General features: G+C 26.8%; 1 protein-coding gene across 1 annotated transcript; it reads left to right on the forward strand.

Moving 5' to 3' along the window:
• The first annotated feature begins 3,545 nt into the window (after positions 1-3,545).
• LOC113854020 (probable leucine-rich repeat receptor-like serine/threonine-protein kinase At3g14840) lies at positions 3,546-15,476 on the forward strand. Its single transcript, XM_027484812.1, has 24 exons — positions 3,546-3,801; positions 4,026-4,200; positions 5,939-6,010; positions 6,123-6,191; positions 6,370-6,441; positions 6,795-6,866; positions 7,054-7,125; positions 7,248-7,319; positions 7,441-7,512; positions 7,612-7,683; positions 7,778-7,849; positions 8,079-8,150; positions 8,682-8,744; positions 10,377-10,442; positions 10,520-10,555; positions 10,662-10,702; positions 11,276-11,652; positions 12,254-12,449; positions 12,546-12,692; positions 12,949-13,067; positions 13,189-13,399; positions 13,517-13,754; positions 14,114-14,264; positions 15,042-15,476. The coding sequence occupies exons 1-24, from the start codon at positions 3,705-3,707 to the stop codon at positions 15,396-15,398; spliced, it is 2,991 nt and encodes a 996-aa protein (XP_027340613.1). The 5' UTR covers positions 3,546-3,704; the 3' UTR covers positions 15,399-15,476.
• The last annotated feature ends 3,128 nt before the right edge of the window (positions 15,477-18,604 follow it).

Genomic DNA, 18,604 nt, shown 5'->3' on the forward strand with positions numbered 1-18,604 from the left:
TTTCAATTCAAGTACTGATGAACGAATAAGTTGTAAACTAGCGTTCTCATCAATTTAATAATCGATATAATTTTAAAAACAGTAGCATAACAATGTTAATTGTTTATTAGTCCTAGAAACTAAACTCATCTTTACATTAGAAAAAATCTCATTTATTATTGTTTCTTTATTCCATTATATATACAATTATACAAAAGTGCAACTATTGTAATGACCTCAATTTTTGTGGTCCTTGTACAGAAAAATATGAGTTTGGGGTACAGGGTATCTCGCTGTAGTAAAATATCTCTTACTATAGTGAGAAAGAGAGTGTAAAATTAGGCATTCTGATGTTCTCTCGCTGTAGCCAGAATCTCTCGATGTAGCAATGATGCTCTTGTAGTTAGAATGACAAATAGTAAAGAAAAATTTTATTTGGCTTTTTCGTTGCAGCGAGAGGAGGGCTTGTTGTAATGAGAAACTCTCGTTGTAGCGAGAATATCACGAGTTAAGGGGTATTTAAGGGCATTCAACCTAGGGAACTTGGATTACAATCCAAAAATCCCGATCTCTCTTCTATTCTTCCCGACCTCTTACCCTCTCTTCTCAGAAATCCTCTTCTAGACTTCAATCTTTCCTCAAATCCGGGCTTGGGAGCTCAACCATTCAAATCCAAGGAACCTTCATCCTCAACCCAATATTCTCTATCGGAATGTGCCTCTTCCTTGGATCTTTAGGAAAACTCGATTTAAGAGACTCATTTCCAGGTAAGGGGAGTTGATCCCAAACCCTAACTCCTTCTTGGTATTTTGGTTCGAAAATGTTAAGTTTCTATTAGGACCTTAAAATAATAAGGTTTTCTTAAAAGTCTAATGTGTAGGGTAGAGAGTTTGACATGAAAATCCTCTTTTTAACCCCTAACCTTGATATTTTATTTTTGATAATATAACCCCAGTGATTCTCTAAATTGTATAACTACAAATGAAATTTGGGTATGAGGAACTAATAATTTAATCCAAAGATCATTTAGGTAAAATTTTATAGTGAAAAGATTAGTAACTAAGTTTTTGAGGAAATTTTTATATTTTATTATTATTTATGTATAAACAAGTAATATTGAACTTTAGGATAAACGATCTTATTACTGTTAAGAAAGTGTGTATGTTGAATTGTATAATTGGGCTGAGTCCGGAGGTGTCCGATCTCTGGTACATTATATTGATCTATGTAGTGCAAAATTGTCTGAGGATTTTTTGTGTTAGATGGATATGATACTATAAATATGAATGTTTGTTGATGATTGATGCATGTTGGAATAGGTGAAATTATGTTATTAATGAAAAGTGTTATACTATTCTAAAATGAAGAAAGAGTTTTATTTATGAAATGAAATGAGATGGAATTGTGAGAAATGTGATTATAATATGTGAGCCAGAATAGATTGTTGGATGTGATTATGATACAGGTATTATAGTGCATCAAAAGGTGTACTCATAATATATGTATTGTAATACATTAAGTTATATGATTAAGACTCACGTATTATGACACGTTGATCTATGAGAAGGATATGAAAAAGAATGAGAATAGTTGAGAAATGCTGATAGTAAGTATAGATAGCTACAGAGATACACTGGAGTATAGAGTCCGGAGAAGATTTGAAAAATCTTTGAAAAATTAGGTTGGTGAATGTGCCACACACTCATTTCCTAACGAGACTCCTGACTATACCTTTGCTACAGCTAACTAGTAGCTATCTATGCTATGAAGTTCTTAAGGGATCTCAGGGGCAATGAATATGAAAGTGTAATGAATATGAAATTGTGATGAACATGAAGTAATATAGAAATTGTATGATTATAATATATACATTGTAACATATTGATAATATTGTTACGATATATGTGTTATAATACATTGACGGGTGCGATTAGGACACACGTATTGTGACATATTAACTGATGTGATAGAATACATGTATTATGACATATAGATTAATATAGAAAATGTATGTCGTAAATAATTACAAAAATAATTGATTTGTTAAATGTGTGCTTTTCTTTAATGATGATTTATGTGTTTTGAGTGTTATTGTTAATTAGTGGGTGTTAGAAATGTATTAGCCAATATTTTCTATATTATATAAATTTTATGTCGAGCAAAAAGATTTAGTGGGGCGGTAAATACTCTTCCTTACTAATATTTTCAGGTAATGAAAGTGAAGAGATAAAGGTGACTGGTCCGTTTTAGGATCATAATCCAGTGATATTGGAAGAAAGACTGCTCTGTAGGGACTAGAACAGTTTAAGAAATTATAATATTTTATCTTAATTACATTTCATGTTGACTAAATTTTGTAAATATTTTTTTTAATGTCAAAGTTTAGAATTTATAATGTTTTAGTAAATTTTGTTGTAATAAATAGTTTTAGAGATGTTCTTAATTTTGAACTTATCTGTATACCATGTGATCTAGATAATATATTAGATGTAAATTTAAGTTTTATTTATTACTTTAAAGTCTTTGAATTTATTTCTTTAATATTTTAAATATTTTAGAATTTTATAAATTTTTTATAAAATGAGTTTTATTTTTATTCAATCCTTAAATTTATAAAATAGAATAATTTTTTTTATTTTTTTATAAAATTTATTTAGTTTAAAATAAGAAATTGAGGATGTTACAACTATCAATAAAAAATTATTATTTAATCATAATTTGATATTAAATTGAACTTTATCAATATTAGTTTTTGTTAAAAATTAATATATATATATATATATATAATATTTATACAATAATATGATATATTATATGAATAAATATTTTATAAATAAAAATACTAATATATACTATAATGTATAAAATATTATTATAATATATTATATGTTAATTTAAATATTTTGAGTCTATATAAAAAAAAATTTTGTTAAAAAAACTATTTAAACTGTTGACAATTTTTATTTGTTAATAAATAATAATTTTTATATAGTGTATTCATGAGTTGACACATGTCTTGTTTAATTAATAAATGAATCTTATTAACCAATACTTTAAAGATAAATAAATAGCAATATTAGTTACAGAATAATTAATAGATTGAAAAATATTATAAGTACATATTTTTATTTTTTAAGGTAATTTAACATATTTTTTAATATTTAATTTGTTAACCGATATTCTAACAAATTTGAATAATAAAAAGATGTTCGTATTAATTTTTAGGACATAGTTTAAATAAATAATGATAGTAAAATTTTATTACAATTTAATATCCTTAATATAATAAAATACATTTTAGTTATAGAAGTTGGTACTTTTAAATAATTTAATTTAATTTAAAGGACTAAAATTAATAAAATTCTTAAAAATCTTATGATTGAAAAAATATAAACAATCTTTTTAAATTAAAAATTATAATAATGTTGCACTATATATATAGCAATTTGGAGAGAAAAAGATTAAACCTCAACCTCGTTTTACTTTAAACATGTTGTAGAATGGTTAAAAATAAAGTTGTTAATAGATAATTTTAGTTAAGAGCTATCACTTCATTCATCTTCCACATTCAGCACCCTGTTTCTATTCTCCATCTCCGCGTGAAAGCTTTCACACCTCATTGATTTCCCACCCACCACCACCACTCCTTTGACATCATATAGCTCTCTGTCTCCCCTTAATTGCTTCAACTCTTCAATTATTTAGTCATCAAATAAGCAATTATCATGAATACAAGTTACCCTCCTTTCTTCTTCCTTTTCCTCCTTCCTGCCTTTTGCTTTGCCTCCTTAGCTTTTGGAGCCACTCTGTCCACAGATGAAGGTATCTAATTAGCTTCCAATAATTTCCCTCTGTTTTCTTTCATTGCTAGCTAAATTATTCTATCTCTAACTCTGTTCCTCCACAATTGAAAATTTTGCCTTGAAAAGTATGTAAACTTCGTTATAGACTTGTACAAACTTGCTTGATATGATCTTATTAATATCATACTTTAAAGTTGAGTTTAAATAAATAAAATCATGATTTTTTAGTTGTGGTTATTACAGTGCAAGTTCTGAAAGATATAGGTAAGACACTTGGGAAGGACTGGGATTTCAGCGTAGATCCATGCAGTGGAGAACGTAATTGGACATCGTCTGTTCAAGTGAAAGGGAGCGAAAATGCTGTCACATGCGGCCATTGCTCCTATGCTAATCAAACCAATTGTCATGTCACTAACATGTAAATATCTTACTCTTTTCTCTATGTTCTTCAGCTCTCAGCGGTCAACGCCGTGATGATAAAAAAATCAGTTAAGTAAAAGGCCTTAATTAGATTCTTCAAAGAAACACACTCTTTCAACTTTAAAGTTTCAATGCTTTACTTTTTGGAGTTGTAAAAATTCATAAAACTCATTTATTATATTTAGATATTAAATAAAAAATTGTTATAGTCTTTAAAACTAGATTTAAGCAACTAATAATAATTTTTTTTAAATATTCATCAATTTTTTGTTATTATTTAAAAAAGATTATTTCAACTCTGTTATTATAACTTTTGTGATTGTTTCTGGTTTAGAAGATTTTTAACGTTTTTCCCAACAAACGCTTGAACAACTTGATGTCTAAGCGCAATGATGCAAGTTGGCGGTGTTCTGTCAATTTTTGCTACTTATTCCGTAGTCTATACAGGCTGTACTGTTTTATGAACATAGTACGGTCTACCTTTTACTTTGACTTTTTAAGACGGCAAAAGGAAAAAAATAATTAAGCCTAACTTTTTAGATATATTTTAGTGCTAAGCTAAAGTTTTATTTCAATAATTTGTTACAACATTAAATACTATCTTTTCTATTAATTTTTTTAATTACAAATAATAGTTAAATTACTTAAAAATATTTACCTAAATTTTAGTTTTTTGAACTTGTGAGATGTCGGTTTGTCTAACTTGGTCTATTTCTCTGTCACACTGTTAATGAATCAACCATGCAATGGAAGCAAATTCCTTGATGTTATAGTTTATTTTTTAATTAAAAATGTGTTAAATTTAGACTTTAAGATTAATTTTAAATACTCAAAAACGATAAATTTTTATTAAAAATAAATTTTTATTAAATTATAGAATACAAAGCTGTAATCATTATTTTACTAAAATTTTACTATTTTTAATTGTTTAAAATCTGTCTTTAGAAAATTAATATTAACAAACCTATTTTATATTCAATTGGTCAGAATTACTGCATACTTTTGAATTAAGTGTAAAAAACCCATACATTTATTTAATTTAAATACAAATTTTATTTTGAACAAGTCTTATTCGATATGTAAGTCCAACTTGCCCACGCGGATTAGTGAAACCACCAAACAAAGATTTATGTTCTTTCTATCTAAGCAAGTGTTTTAAATATATGACAAACTATATAGAATCAAACTCTACGGATAATAGAACAGTATTGAACCATACTGGACCATCATTTTTTCTTTGTTTATAATAAAATACCCTTGATTTTAGGGATACTTAGTTTTAATAGCATAAATATGTTGTTATGTTGTTACTGTAATTATAAATTACTGTATCAATAAAAATAATTTATCGTTATGATAATTATTTTAAAAATTATATCACTTATATATTCTAATTGGTTGATAGTATAAAACATTTATACTGGTAGTGCATTAAAATTACTCTGATAAAATATTTAATATTTAATCTTAAAATGACAGTGCATCAAAATAGAAGTATGAAGTGGAGACATAAAGCTTAGTTAGACAAACTCATTAACACCTCTAATACAAATTATTTTGGGCAATTTGATGTAGTTTTCAATCATCAATCATGTCACGAATTGTTTAAATTACAATTTATTAGAATTTGTGTTACATATGACACAGTTTCCATTAGATCAAAATTAAATACTTTATTTTGCTTACTATTTTTATAATATATCTTTTAAACCATTTTCATGGATATTTACACGTAGAATTTTGAAAGAACAAAATCTCCCAGGCATTCTACCGCCGGATTTGATCAGGTTGCCTTATCTTCAAGAAATGTATGTAATTCTGAGCCTTTAATAATCCACATTTAAACACAATTAATGATTTTGCTTATTTTCTTCAATTACCTGTATCTATAGTTTTGCATGAAAACACTCTCTGTTGCAGTGATCTTACTCGCAACTACCTCAACGGTACAATTCCTAAAGAATGGGGCTCTATGAAGCTTGTCAACATGTATGATTTCTCTATTATTTTTTGTTTTTGAGTTTTAAATCATTAGTGTATAGAATACATGATCCTGAAATATAAGTATAATATTATATTCTTTTTAATACTTTATAATTGTTATCTATATTCTATAATAACTCAATGCAACAAGCTAAATTGACAACATGTTTCTTAATCATGATAGTTCCCTCCTTGGAAATCGATTAACGGGTTCAATACCAAAAGAGATAGCAAACATATCCACTCTTCAAAGTTTGTGAGTGCTCATTATCCTCACCTTATTTAGGAAAATGTTTTTTTTTTTTTTTTCTCATTTCACATTTATGAATTATGCTTTATGTTTTAATTGTAGTTTTAGTCTTAGTTGCAATTGCATTGCAATCAATTGAAAAATTGGAAGCAATTCAACTGATGTGGCTGCATTGTAGTTGCGCGGTTGCAATACAAGCAGTAATATTATGGACAAATGCGATTAATACAACTGCAATTGTGGTCCAATGCAATTGTATAGACCTAAAAGAAAAGGGCAACGTTTATTGACCACAATTAAAAACCTATTATTAAATTTAGAGTTTTGTAATAGAATTTACTTTTACTTAAAATGGGTAGGGTATTGGAGAGCAATCAACTGTCTGGAGAGCTTCCACCTGAGCTTGGGAATCTAATCCAAATTCAAAGACTGTAAGCACTTTGTTCTACTTGCCAATTAAATCTTAGTACCTCCCTAAAGTTAATATCCTTTATCTATTCAATTTCCTTCATTGATGTTTCCTTTCCAAATATGGAAGACCAATGTTTGAAATCTAATCTGGCTTCTATGGCTTAAATTTATAATTTATTCTTGTTTGTTATTGTTAATTATACATAGGTTACTTTCTTCCAACAATTTTACTGGAAAACTACCTGTAACATTGGCCAAGCTCACTACATTGCAAGATATGTAAGCTTCATATTTTTATTATTACACTATATTCCCCTATTGGGTAGTGATGGCTAATTTAAAGAATATTATTTTTGAACCAAAAGTAACTCTTACTCATTTCACGCCCTCTCAATATGCAGTCGAATAAATGACAATCAATTCTCAGGGAAGATACCTGATTTTATTCAAAGCTGGACAAGTCTCCAAAGATTGTATACATATGAACTCTCTATTTTCATTTTATTTTATTGGACTACTTTGATTAGTTTTTCTATTGTTTGAATTAGTTTGTCTTATTTCCTCTAATCACCAATGGTCACTTTGATTTGACAGAGATATTGGAGCAAGTGGATTAAGTGGGCCAATTCCTTCTGGAATTTCACATTTGGAGAACTTAATAGACTTGTAAGCATGAATATGATATTTTAAACAATAAGTAAGGTTTCAAAATCAACTTTTATTTTAAAAGTGTTTACTTACCTACGAATCTATTGTCATATGCAGGAGAATTAATGATCTAAATGGATCTGAATATTCATCTTTTCCGGAACTTAATAAAACGAAGTTGACATATTTGTGAGTTAATTGCTTTGACTTTTTCAGCAATAAAAAGTTACAGAAGTTAAGGAATAGGTCCCAATAACATATAACTATCTATCTTGTTTTTCAGGATCCTGAGAAATTGCAACATCAATGGAACACTACCTCCATATCTTGGCAATATGATAAGTTTAAAAAATTTGTAAGTGCATATTTTCCCATTTTGTTTGATTGGATAAAATTTCTTTTTTATAATGTTTAACTTGTTTTGAAATCCTTAATATTCCTGTGCTTTATGCTCACTGCTTTGATGTGTATGACTTTTATATAGTTCCCCTGCTTACTAAATTGTAGTTTTTTTTTTTTTTTTTTGCGATTATCATTTTCTTTTGCAGCTTTTAAACTTATTCTCTACATGATTTTTCTTACAGAGACCTTAGCTTTAACAGATTGAGTGGACCAATTCCGAGAAACTATGATGCCCTAAGAAAGGTGGATTACATGTAAGAAAAATATCATACTTTCCTAGCAGTTCTTAATTTGGGTTATATTTTAATCACGAATCTATGTTGGCTTGTTTCAACTTTTAATAAGATTCTTCAAACTTAACTCAATCTACATATATTGTTTCTGTTGATTATTGCTCATATAATTAAAGTGACATTTCTAATGCAACATTTTTTGTCAAAAAGATCATGCACCCTTTTCTATCTGAAAGGGGAAAATCATTGAGAAAGATGATAACTGGTGGATATATATAATGAGACTAAAAGTGAGAAAAAAAAAAGATTTTCGATTTGGGTGCATTTTTGCATTTATTTCACTGATCTCAGTCAGTGTCTAAGACTCAAAATACTTGTTAATTGATAGAAGGATCCCTTGAGACAATAATATGAATTATTAAATCTTTCACACAGAATAAGAAAACAAATAAATGAGTGCGATTAAGGATGACTAGCCTATTTTTCACCAACTGTTGTAATCAATAAATGAACTATTCAATATATTAATCTCTTGATATTCTTTTGATGTAGATATTTAACTGGAAATCTTCTCACGGGACTAGTGCCTCCATGGACAGAGAACGCTGATAATGTGTGAGTTTTCTTTCTAATGTTACTTTTCTGATTCCTTGAATTTAGCAATACAAATAATTTGTAATGAAAAAAATACAATCCTTTGTTCTTGTTTTGTTTTTTTGTTACCTTTGAGTGGACTCTTATTTTATTTTCCTTTCTTCTTTGCTTTCTTTCCCTTCTTTTCATTTGAGAAATGTTGTTTTAGTTATATATTTTTTTATTTTGTCCTTGGGCATTAAGTCATGACCACCTAGCTAGTTGCATTAGTATGATGCAATAAAGGATATTGTTATATCTTTTCAATATTTCTTTTCTTGTTTTGTCATATTAATTATACAGCCTTATATAGAAGCTAGTAAATAATATGATAATAATCTTTAAACATTATTTTTTAAAAAATAATTTATATATCAATCTCTTATAATTTTAAAAAATAATACTAAAGTTAAATTATAAATTTAGTTTTTATACTTAACATATTTTTTTTCTTTGGTCTCTAAAAAAGTTACAATTTAGTTCTTTCATAGGCAATTGTTTTCCACTTAGTCCTTGTCGATTAAAATTCCATTGACGGTATTAAATGATAGAAACTAAAATAAAAAACAAATACTTTTGAACTTTTAAAAAAAAAAAACTAAATGAAACACATCGTATAAGGATTAGAACATGAATTTTAATTATGGAAATTAATTTGTAAATAAATATCAATTATAAGAGTTAAATATGTTTTATAACTAATTTTTTAAAAAAAATTATATTTGTTAATTTAGGAAAATAAATGACACCGAATAAAAAAATTATGAAATTTTAAGAAACTAAAAATTTATATTTTCAAACAAATTTTACGCAATGTAAATTTATACCTCAAACATAGTAAAAAAAATTTTCTTATAAAAAATGTCTTTTTTAAATATTCTGTAATAATTGATATATAATAAAATTTTTAATGTTGATGCTTTATTTATTCATTTAAAGATATGATTAAAGATAAAAATATAAAATAAGTAAATAGTAAATTATACCTTTAAAACTGAGTTCAAACAACTAATGTATTAAAAGATTATTAAAAGAAAAAATATTTATTATTAAAATCAAGTATGTTTTAAAAATAAAATAGAATTATATAATACAAGTAGTTTCTCAACTAAGTTTGATGTCGTATGTTCTTTTAAAAATTATAATCAGTTATGATATATATTTAATTCTTATAGTTGACACTTATTTATAAATTAATTTTTATAATTAAAAATTATATTTTAATCTTTGTATGATTTTTTTATGTCTTAATTCCTTTATCTAACATTATAGTGTGTATTAAATGATAAAGACTAATAAAAAAATCTTTATTGACGTAGGGATTAAATTATATTTTTTTATGTAATGATCGAATTGAAAAAACATGGCCTATTTGTTATTTTCTCTTCCCCTTTTATTGAATGTTTAATTTGCTTGAATAATCATCAATTGATGAACTGATCACCCACTTAGTAAGGAAATAATTTTGGAACTTTAATTTTGTTGCAGTTTTATCGCCTATTTTATGCATTGGATTATTGATGTTAATATTTTAGGTTTCTTTGAAATCCTTTGATGTTTATTCTAGTTTGCATATTATTAAATTCTAAATCCAATTTTATAACTTGTATGTAGAGATCTTTCATATAACAACTTCAGCATTGCAAGCCAGGGGAGTCAAACATGTCAAAATAGAAACGTGTAAGAGTCCTTGCATTTTGTGTGCATTTGTTTGTGAATTTAAGAGCCCATCTGAGTCACAATCTTATATGTGATAGGAACGTGTTTGCTAGCTCTTTGACGCCCAATGACTCGTAAGTTTGGTATTTTTGTTACATGTATATACTTCTTTCATTTTCCTTATTACGTGAGGAATCTTATGTATGCTAACTCATTTTGTCCTTTCCTTGATTCTCTCAGAGGAATTGTTTCATGTTTGAGAAGCGTTGTCTGTCCTAAAAGTAAGTTTCTTTGTGGTGGATTTTCTACAGATTGCTCTAAGTTTTAAATTAATTTAAGCTCTTATTAAAAAATATATTTATTATATTTTACATGTTTAAACTCTTTTATATAGATTAACGTTAACAGAAGTATTATTACATACTACTCAGATGGTTTCTTTTGTTTTCTAATTAAGTCACTAAATCTATAAGTTTATGCATAAGATTATAGATATTTCAATACAATTAGGAGTTTTGTTGATTTGATTGGAAGTTGCACATAGCTAGTTAATTATCTTCTCGTTTGTCTTGCTTATGAAGCTGGCATGCCAACCTTTCAATCTACTTAAATAGTTAAATCCTATATATATTTATGTGTGACATGGATTACATAACATTAACAACAAGAAATGACCACTTTTCTTTGAGTAATCATCACAGCCTAACATGACTCTTTTACATCTTCATTTGCAATAGGAAAAGAAAGGGGATAGTTTGACAGGGAGAGAATAAAAAAAATGAAGGAATATATTATTCTTATGTGATTTTTTTGATAAAATTTCATGGTTGCTCATTTTATTCTACTTGTCTCAGCCTCATACTCCCTTCATATAAATTGTGGTGGAACAATGGTAACAGTCAATAGAAGCAAATATGATGATGATTTAGATGAAGGAGGACCAGCTAAATTTCAGCTCAGTGCAACAAGAACATGGGCATTTAGCACTACTGGTAACTTCATGAATAATGAATACGCAAACAACTATATTTGGTCAAACAAATCTGTGCTTTCTGTGGCCAATGCTGAACTCTACATGAATGCACGAGTTTCTCCCACTTCTCTAACTTATTATGGATTTTGCTTGGGAAACGGAAACTACACTGTAAATCTACATTTTGCCGAAATCATTTTCATTGATGGTCAAACATATAACAGTCTAGGAAGGAGAGTATTTGACATCTACATTCAGGTATATGGTTAACAAATTTTTTTCACCTCTCAGATTTTTCCTCTAGAAAAGACTTCTAATCAAGTGGTGACTTAGTAAATAACTTTTGATTTTTTTTTTCACATATAAAATATCTTAACAATTATATATATTTTAAATTTAAATATGTTTTTGATCTTTATATTTTTGTGAGATTTTAATTTTAATTCTTCAAAAAAATTTCTTGTAATTTTAATCCTTGATATTTTAAATTTAATGCTTTTGATTTCTAGTAATGATGTGACTAACCATAGTATTGTCATGTGTCAATTTTTTTATTTTAAGTGTTAATTTTTTGTTTGGTCATGTCATTACTAGAGACTAAAAGTATTGAATTTGAAAAAAAATTAAGGACTAAATACAAAAGAAAAATATTTGAAAGAATAAAATCAAAATCTTATAAAGTGTAGAGAATAAAAATATATTTAAGCACAATTTTTTTCACTCAATAGTTCGCTAGTTTTGCCTTCATTTATATAATCAATTGCTCTGTGCTACATTATTTTTTAAACAATATGAACATAGAAATATTTAAGGCTTGTAATCATCATGAAGCATTGAGGTTTGGATTTAAATGTTGCAGGGAAAGCTGGTGCAGAAGGACTTCAATATTGTAGAAGAAGCAGGGGGAATTGGTAAGGCAATCATAAAACCATTCACTGCTATTGTGACTAATAATACCTTGGAAATCCGCTTTAAATGGGCTGGAAAAGGGACAACTGTTATCCCAAATAGATCAGTATATGGTCCTCTTATATCAGCTATATCTGTGGAATCAGGTGGGTTGTTCTTCTTTGCAAGTTCTTAGTCTCATGCCATCATCTTGATTTTATCATCTAATATATGTGTAATATTTTTGTATAATAATCAAGCAGATTCTCCACCTCCCTCAGAAAATGGAAGTAGCATATCTGCAGGATCTGTGGTAGGAATTGTGCTTGCAGGAGCAATTATTATCATCCTTGTATTTGGTCTACTTTGGTGGAAAGGTTGTATAGGAAAAAAACATTCTTTAGGCGGAGGTAATTACAAAAAAATTGCATAGCATTTTGCTGAAAGTCGTGAATTTTTCATGAGAAAAGAAAATTATGTATGCTGAGTAAGTTTGAGTATGTGCCCTAGTGTATCTTGTTATTTGACCTTGATTTGAGGCTTGTTAATTATCTAGTTAAAAATAAAGTTGTAGGCTTGCAGCATATTGATTGTTAATATAGCATTTGAAAATGAAAATTTCTTAATATAAGAGATCTCTAATATTTCTTTTGCTTCAATTAACAGAGCTAAAGGGTTTAGACTTGCGTACGGATTTATTTACTTTAGGACAAATCAAAGCAGCAACAAACAACTTTGATATTGCCAATAAGATTGGAGAAGGAGGATTTGGTTCTGTGTACAGGGTATTTTGCATAATATAACAAGTTCTCTTGATTTTCATAAATTTGTTGTAATTTTACACATTACTTTGTGACAATTATTTTTCAACATTCCGTTAACTATATAGCATTTCTAAAAATGCAGGGATGTTTATCAGATGGGACATTAATAGCAGTCAAGCAGCTTTCTTCTAAATCAAAGCAAGGAAATCGTGAGTTTTTAAATGAAATAGGCATGATTTCTGCTTTGCAGCACCCTCATCTTGTTAAGCTCTATGGATGTTGTGTTGAGGGAGATCAACTATTGTTGGTATATGAATATTTGCAAAACAATAGCCTTGCTCGCGCTTTATTTGGTAATTCTTCTTATTCAATCAACTTTGGTTGTTATTTATGTGATATTCCACGTTTTTAACTTATTTACATGACACCATGGTACCATTGTCTTATTTCTATCATATTCACAAATAAAGGTCCTCAAGAACACCAAATAAAATTGGATTGGCCAACAAGATACAACATCTGTGTTGGTATTGCTAGAGGTTTGGCATACCTCCATGAAGAATCAAGACTAAAGATTGTTCATAGGGATATCAAGGCCACTAATGTGTTGCTTGATAAAGATCTCAACCCAAAGATATCTGACTTTGGTTTGGCCAAGCTTGATGAAGAGGACAACACTCATATTAGCACCCGAATAGCTGGGACATAGTAAGTTCCTTTTTATTTTGCGTAAATTTTTTCAAGAAATATTTTTCATGTGTATAGAGTATAGACTAAAGAAATAAAAGTACAACCTACAGGAGCCATAAACTGACTTACCTTAACGAATTTGATTGAAGTAACTTATTATAGATTGCAAAAATCTGACATAGGAAAAATGTAAAACTTGTTCTAAGTGGTTTTATTGAGAAACTTGGTCTCTAATACAGTCTAACATTTCATTGATTCATGTAGCTAACCTAATAGTGGGATAAGACAGGTGTTTTAGTTGTAGTAAATAAAATTGAGAATTATTTAAGTTTCTAAATTGTATGTAGCTGATAAACTTCTTAACTTTTATTATATAGTGGATATATGGCTCCGGAATATGCCATGCATGGTTATTTGACTGAGAAAGCAGATGTCTATAGCTTTGGAATTGTTACCCTGGAAATCATAAATGGAAGTAACAATACCACTCACCGAAAAAAAGAAGAGTCATTCCATCTTCTTGAATGGGTAAGTTTTCCCATGTTGTACGTTCATACCAATTGTCTTTCGAGAATCTTAATTAAGTTCTTGAATAACACACTGCATGCCAACCATGATATTTTTGAAAATAAGTTTAAATACGCTTTGAATTTCTATAATTTTCATTAATTAGAGTTTTGATCCCTGTACTTTTAAAAGTTTGATTTTTCTTTCTTATAATTTTATAAGACTGAGTTTAAGTCCTTATAATTTTATTTTATTTAGGTTTAAGTCTCTCTAGTATGATAGACAATATTAGTCTGAATAATTGTATCTTGTGAGACACGTGTTTTAGCATATTGCTGGTAATGAAGACCAAAATTATTATTATTAATTTTCTTAAAATTATAAGAACTAAAACCTAAATTTTTAAAGTACAGAGATCAAAATTAAAATTAATATAAATTATAGAAACTAAAAATATATTTTTAAATAAATATTGTGTTATCTTAACTACTTGTTTTTGGAATCCTCATACTATTCCACCTTTGGGTATACAAGTATGTCCATTATATTAGAATGTAATATTAACTTGGAGCCAACTTAATATACATTTACAACATAAAAAGAAGAAGAAGCAAACTTGTGTAATCATTTTATGAAGTAAAATAGATTATCATGATTTATAAGGCATGAAATTTAATGCACGTTATAGGACAATGATATTTTTTTTGGCTTCCACGATAATCAATTTTGAATTTTATTCAAACAGGCACTTGATTGACTTAGAAATCAAATTGCTTTTTATATTATTTTGTTTACTAGGCACGTCTATTGAAAGAAAAAGGCAATTTAATGGAGCTAGTTGATAGAAGATTGGGTTCAGACTTCAACAAAGAGGAGGTAATGGTGATGATCAATGTGGCTCTCTTATGCACAAATGTGTCTCCAACACTTAGGCCAACCATGTCATCAGTAGTAAGCATGCTAGAAGGAAGAACTGTTGTTCAAGAAATGGTTTTAGAAACAAATGAGTTTTTGGATGAGAAGAAGTTGGAGGCAATGAGACAATATTACAATGATCAAAGTACTTCAACTGAAGGGCCATGGACTGCTTCTACTTCTGTTACAGATCTATATCCTATACACTTAGATTCTTCTTACTGGGAGAAAAGAGATTAGAGACTATGGAGAAAAATTGCATTCCTTTGTATCAATTATTTTGCCATGAATTGGTTTGTAAAATTCTTTTCTTCCTTGAAAAACCACACTCACATCACAACTTATGATGTTTAATGTACTCCATGTAATATTCTAAAAGTGCATTTATAAATAGTGATTAATGAAATATGTACATAATATTTTTTTTAAAAGATAGCTTTAACGATGAAATTTATTAAAACAAGTTAAATATAACATACTTTGATAAATTATACTAAAAAAATTTATTAAAATAAATTAAAAATAAATCTCATAAGATATTTTTTTTACCAGCTGTTTATAAGTTTTTTCTAAATAATCTTTAAAAATACATGAGAAATTTTAAATATTGAAATAATTAAAATTTTCTTTTTTTAAATGATATATCCATTTAATTTTGCATTGATCGAAATTAAGTAATAAAATGTTCAATTTGAATATAAACTCCATGAATCGAGAACACATAACTTTCTTAAATAATTTCTCAAATTTGTATTGGAATTAACTTGAACAAAAATAATCTACTTTTAAGTTAACCAGTAAAAGAATTGAATGTTATGCAGATTGATCCATAGAGAAGACCAAAAAGATTGATTCCTATAGCGACCTGTTGCTGTTGTTGTAGACTTTTTTGTTCATCTTCACTGCGTATTCATTGGAAAGAAGATTTAGCATCCTTTGTTGACTCATATATCAATTTTACACCCCGTAACGTGCGTTTTAATATAAAATTTCTAGTTTTAATTAATTTAAACATATTATATATATATATATATATATATATATATATTATTAGATCACAGTTAATTTTCAATAAATAAAAATTTAATTATATATTTTAATTATATTTAATGATATCAAATTAATTTGTTAATTTTATAAAAATCTAAAATAAACGAACACTTAACTTCCTTTCAAAACAGACGTAGTGCTTAAACTGCTTAATTTGAATGGCAAGATAAAAGAATAAATATGTTACATGCTTTAGTAAGTGCTTAGTAACTTCACATTTTCAAATTTTGTGACGAGAAGTATTGATTTGAAGAAGTTGAAATATTTATTTATTGTTTCAATAAAAGAGTTGATTTTGAGTGTAAAACCTGATATTATGATTATATATATATATATACACACACACACAAATACATATTTCACAAGTGATTTTATTTTATCATCTACACAAAATTAATTATAAATTATTATAGTTTTAAACAAAAATAAATTTTTAAACTTCAATTCTTTTGTTATTAATTTTTTAAAATATATTTTCCGAAAAATAATACAAATAGAAATTTGGTTTTGGAATAATAAAAAAAATGATATATCCAAAATATGATTTTTCTTCAATTAACCTTGAAAAAGTGTGTTTGGTGTTAACTAATTAAAGTCAAACCTAATAAACCCACTGAAGACGCAAAATTTTATAGAAAATTATTGTACCTATTGACAACATTGTCGACATTCGTAATTACGTAATTGAATAAGCTTTCACTCAAATCAATAATTATGAATAAGTTCCAAATTAAAGTAATAATCAGTTCTCAATCTATCAACAAAAACACGAATCAACAACTGGTTTGGAATACCAAGACAAGGAACGCCTTAATCATAGGAATACTTTTATTATTAGTTTTTTTTCAACATCTGGTTTACTATTTTACTATCATTTCATGTCTGAGCTTTCAAGAAACTGTACATAGCAAATTCCTTGATTATTTTGGAGTTTTTTTTTCGTTCATTTTATGTGAGCAATTTCTTGAACTTGTTACTGGATATTTCTTTTATCCGTAAATTTGTTGTTTGTCACGAGTTATCTATTATATTATCACTGTTTGGTAATTTTTTTTAGTTAAAATGTTTATTTAACTAAAATAATATTGTTTATTCTTTAATAAAGCAGCTGAAATTGTTATTACTAGCATTTTTTTAAAAAAAATAAAATTTAATTTATTTAATACATATTTTTCCAATAAAAATAAGCACATTACAAACAAAAATAAAATAATCGATTGCTGATATCTAAAGAATGATTTAACAAAATTATCAAATCTCATCTTTTCTAATACAAAATTGTCAAAATAATAATATAAATTTATTTTCATTATTTAATTTAATTTAATAAAATATTTGTAAATAATAATAATATTATTAAAAAATATTATTTTATTTTTTAAAATGATAAATGATTTTAAATTTTAAAAAATGACTTTAAATAAATTACGATATAAAAGGTTATAACTATTTAAAAATATATGATCAAATTTTAACTTTTGATTCAATAACTAATTACGTCATTATTTATTATTTTACATTTATTAGTTAATTCAATAAATTACTCTCCCAGATAATTTACATTCAATCAACTAACTCTTTACCTTTTTTTTTTTTTTTTTTTTTTATCTTTTAGTTTTTACTTAAATTTTTAGTTCCACTAATTTTGTCAAAATTCATCTTAAAGCTAGCATTGTATAATAGAGAAGAGTGTACGTATATATGTACAAAATTGACTCTAATACTCAAATCAATGAATATTGCAGCAAAATAACTAAGTGTGGGATATACATACAGGACACAAGAGCAGACCAACGTGATACACAGTGAACATAACCTATTGAAAGCAAACAGAACGATGAATGTGCATGTATCAATTTTATGTTGGGACCCAAATGAAGCTTCTAAGCCAAATTAGGTTACTAGGCCAGTGAAATTTGAACCTTCCAATATAAACCCAAAATAATTAGAAAGTAATTTAACATTCTACTTCTAATATTGTGAAACACACTTTAAATTATAACAATAATATTATGAAACACACTTTTAATTAGTTACGAAAAGTTTTTTTTATGATTTCAAAGTGTGACTACTTAATTTTATTTGAGTTCATTTAAATAAAATTTTAAAATAAAAAATTAAATTTTATAGAGTTAGGATTTATAAATTTAAAATTTTAAAAATAAAAATTAGATTTTATAAGATTTAAAATTTTATAATTTTATAAGAAGTTAGGATTTAAAAATTTAAAAATAGGTAAATATTTTTGGTTATAAGATATATAGGTTAGTAAAGAAAAAATCAATAAAAAATGGTAGATTTTTAGAAAAGTATATTAATAATATCTAAAAGATAAGAAAGTTAGAGTCTTTTACTTTTAAAAAAACATAAAATAAAATATAAAATTTCAGAAAGTA

Source organism: Abrus precatorius, unplaced genomic scaffold (assembly GCF_003935025.1).
Source record: "Abrus precatorius isolate BTA unplaced genomic scaffold, Abrus_2018 Scaffold11, whole genome shotgun sequence".
NCBI classification, from domain to species: Eukaryota; Viridiplantae; Streptophyta; class Magnoliopsida; order Fabales; family Fabaceae; genus Abrus; species Abrus precatorius.

Coding starts and splice junctions, on each gene's coding strand:
- LOC113854020 (XM_027484812.1), top strand. CDS start 3,705: ATGAATACAAGTTACCCTCCTTTCTTCTTCCTTTTCCTCCTTCCTGCC. Junction 6,442..6,794: donor ATATCCACTCTTCAAAGTTT/GTGAGTGCTCAT, acceptor TAAAATGGGTAG/GGTATTGGAGAGCAATCAAC. Junction 10,443..10,519: donor ACATGTCAAAATAGAAACGT/GTAAGAGTCCTT, acceptor TATATGTGATAG/GAACGTGTTTGCTAGCTCTT.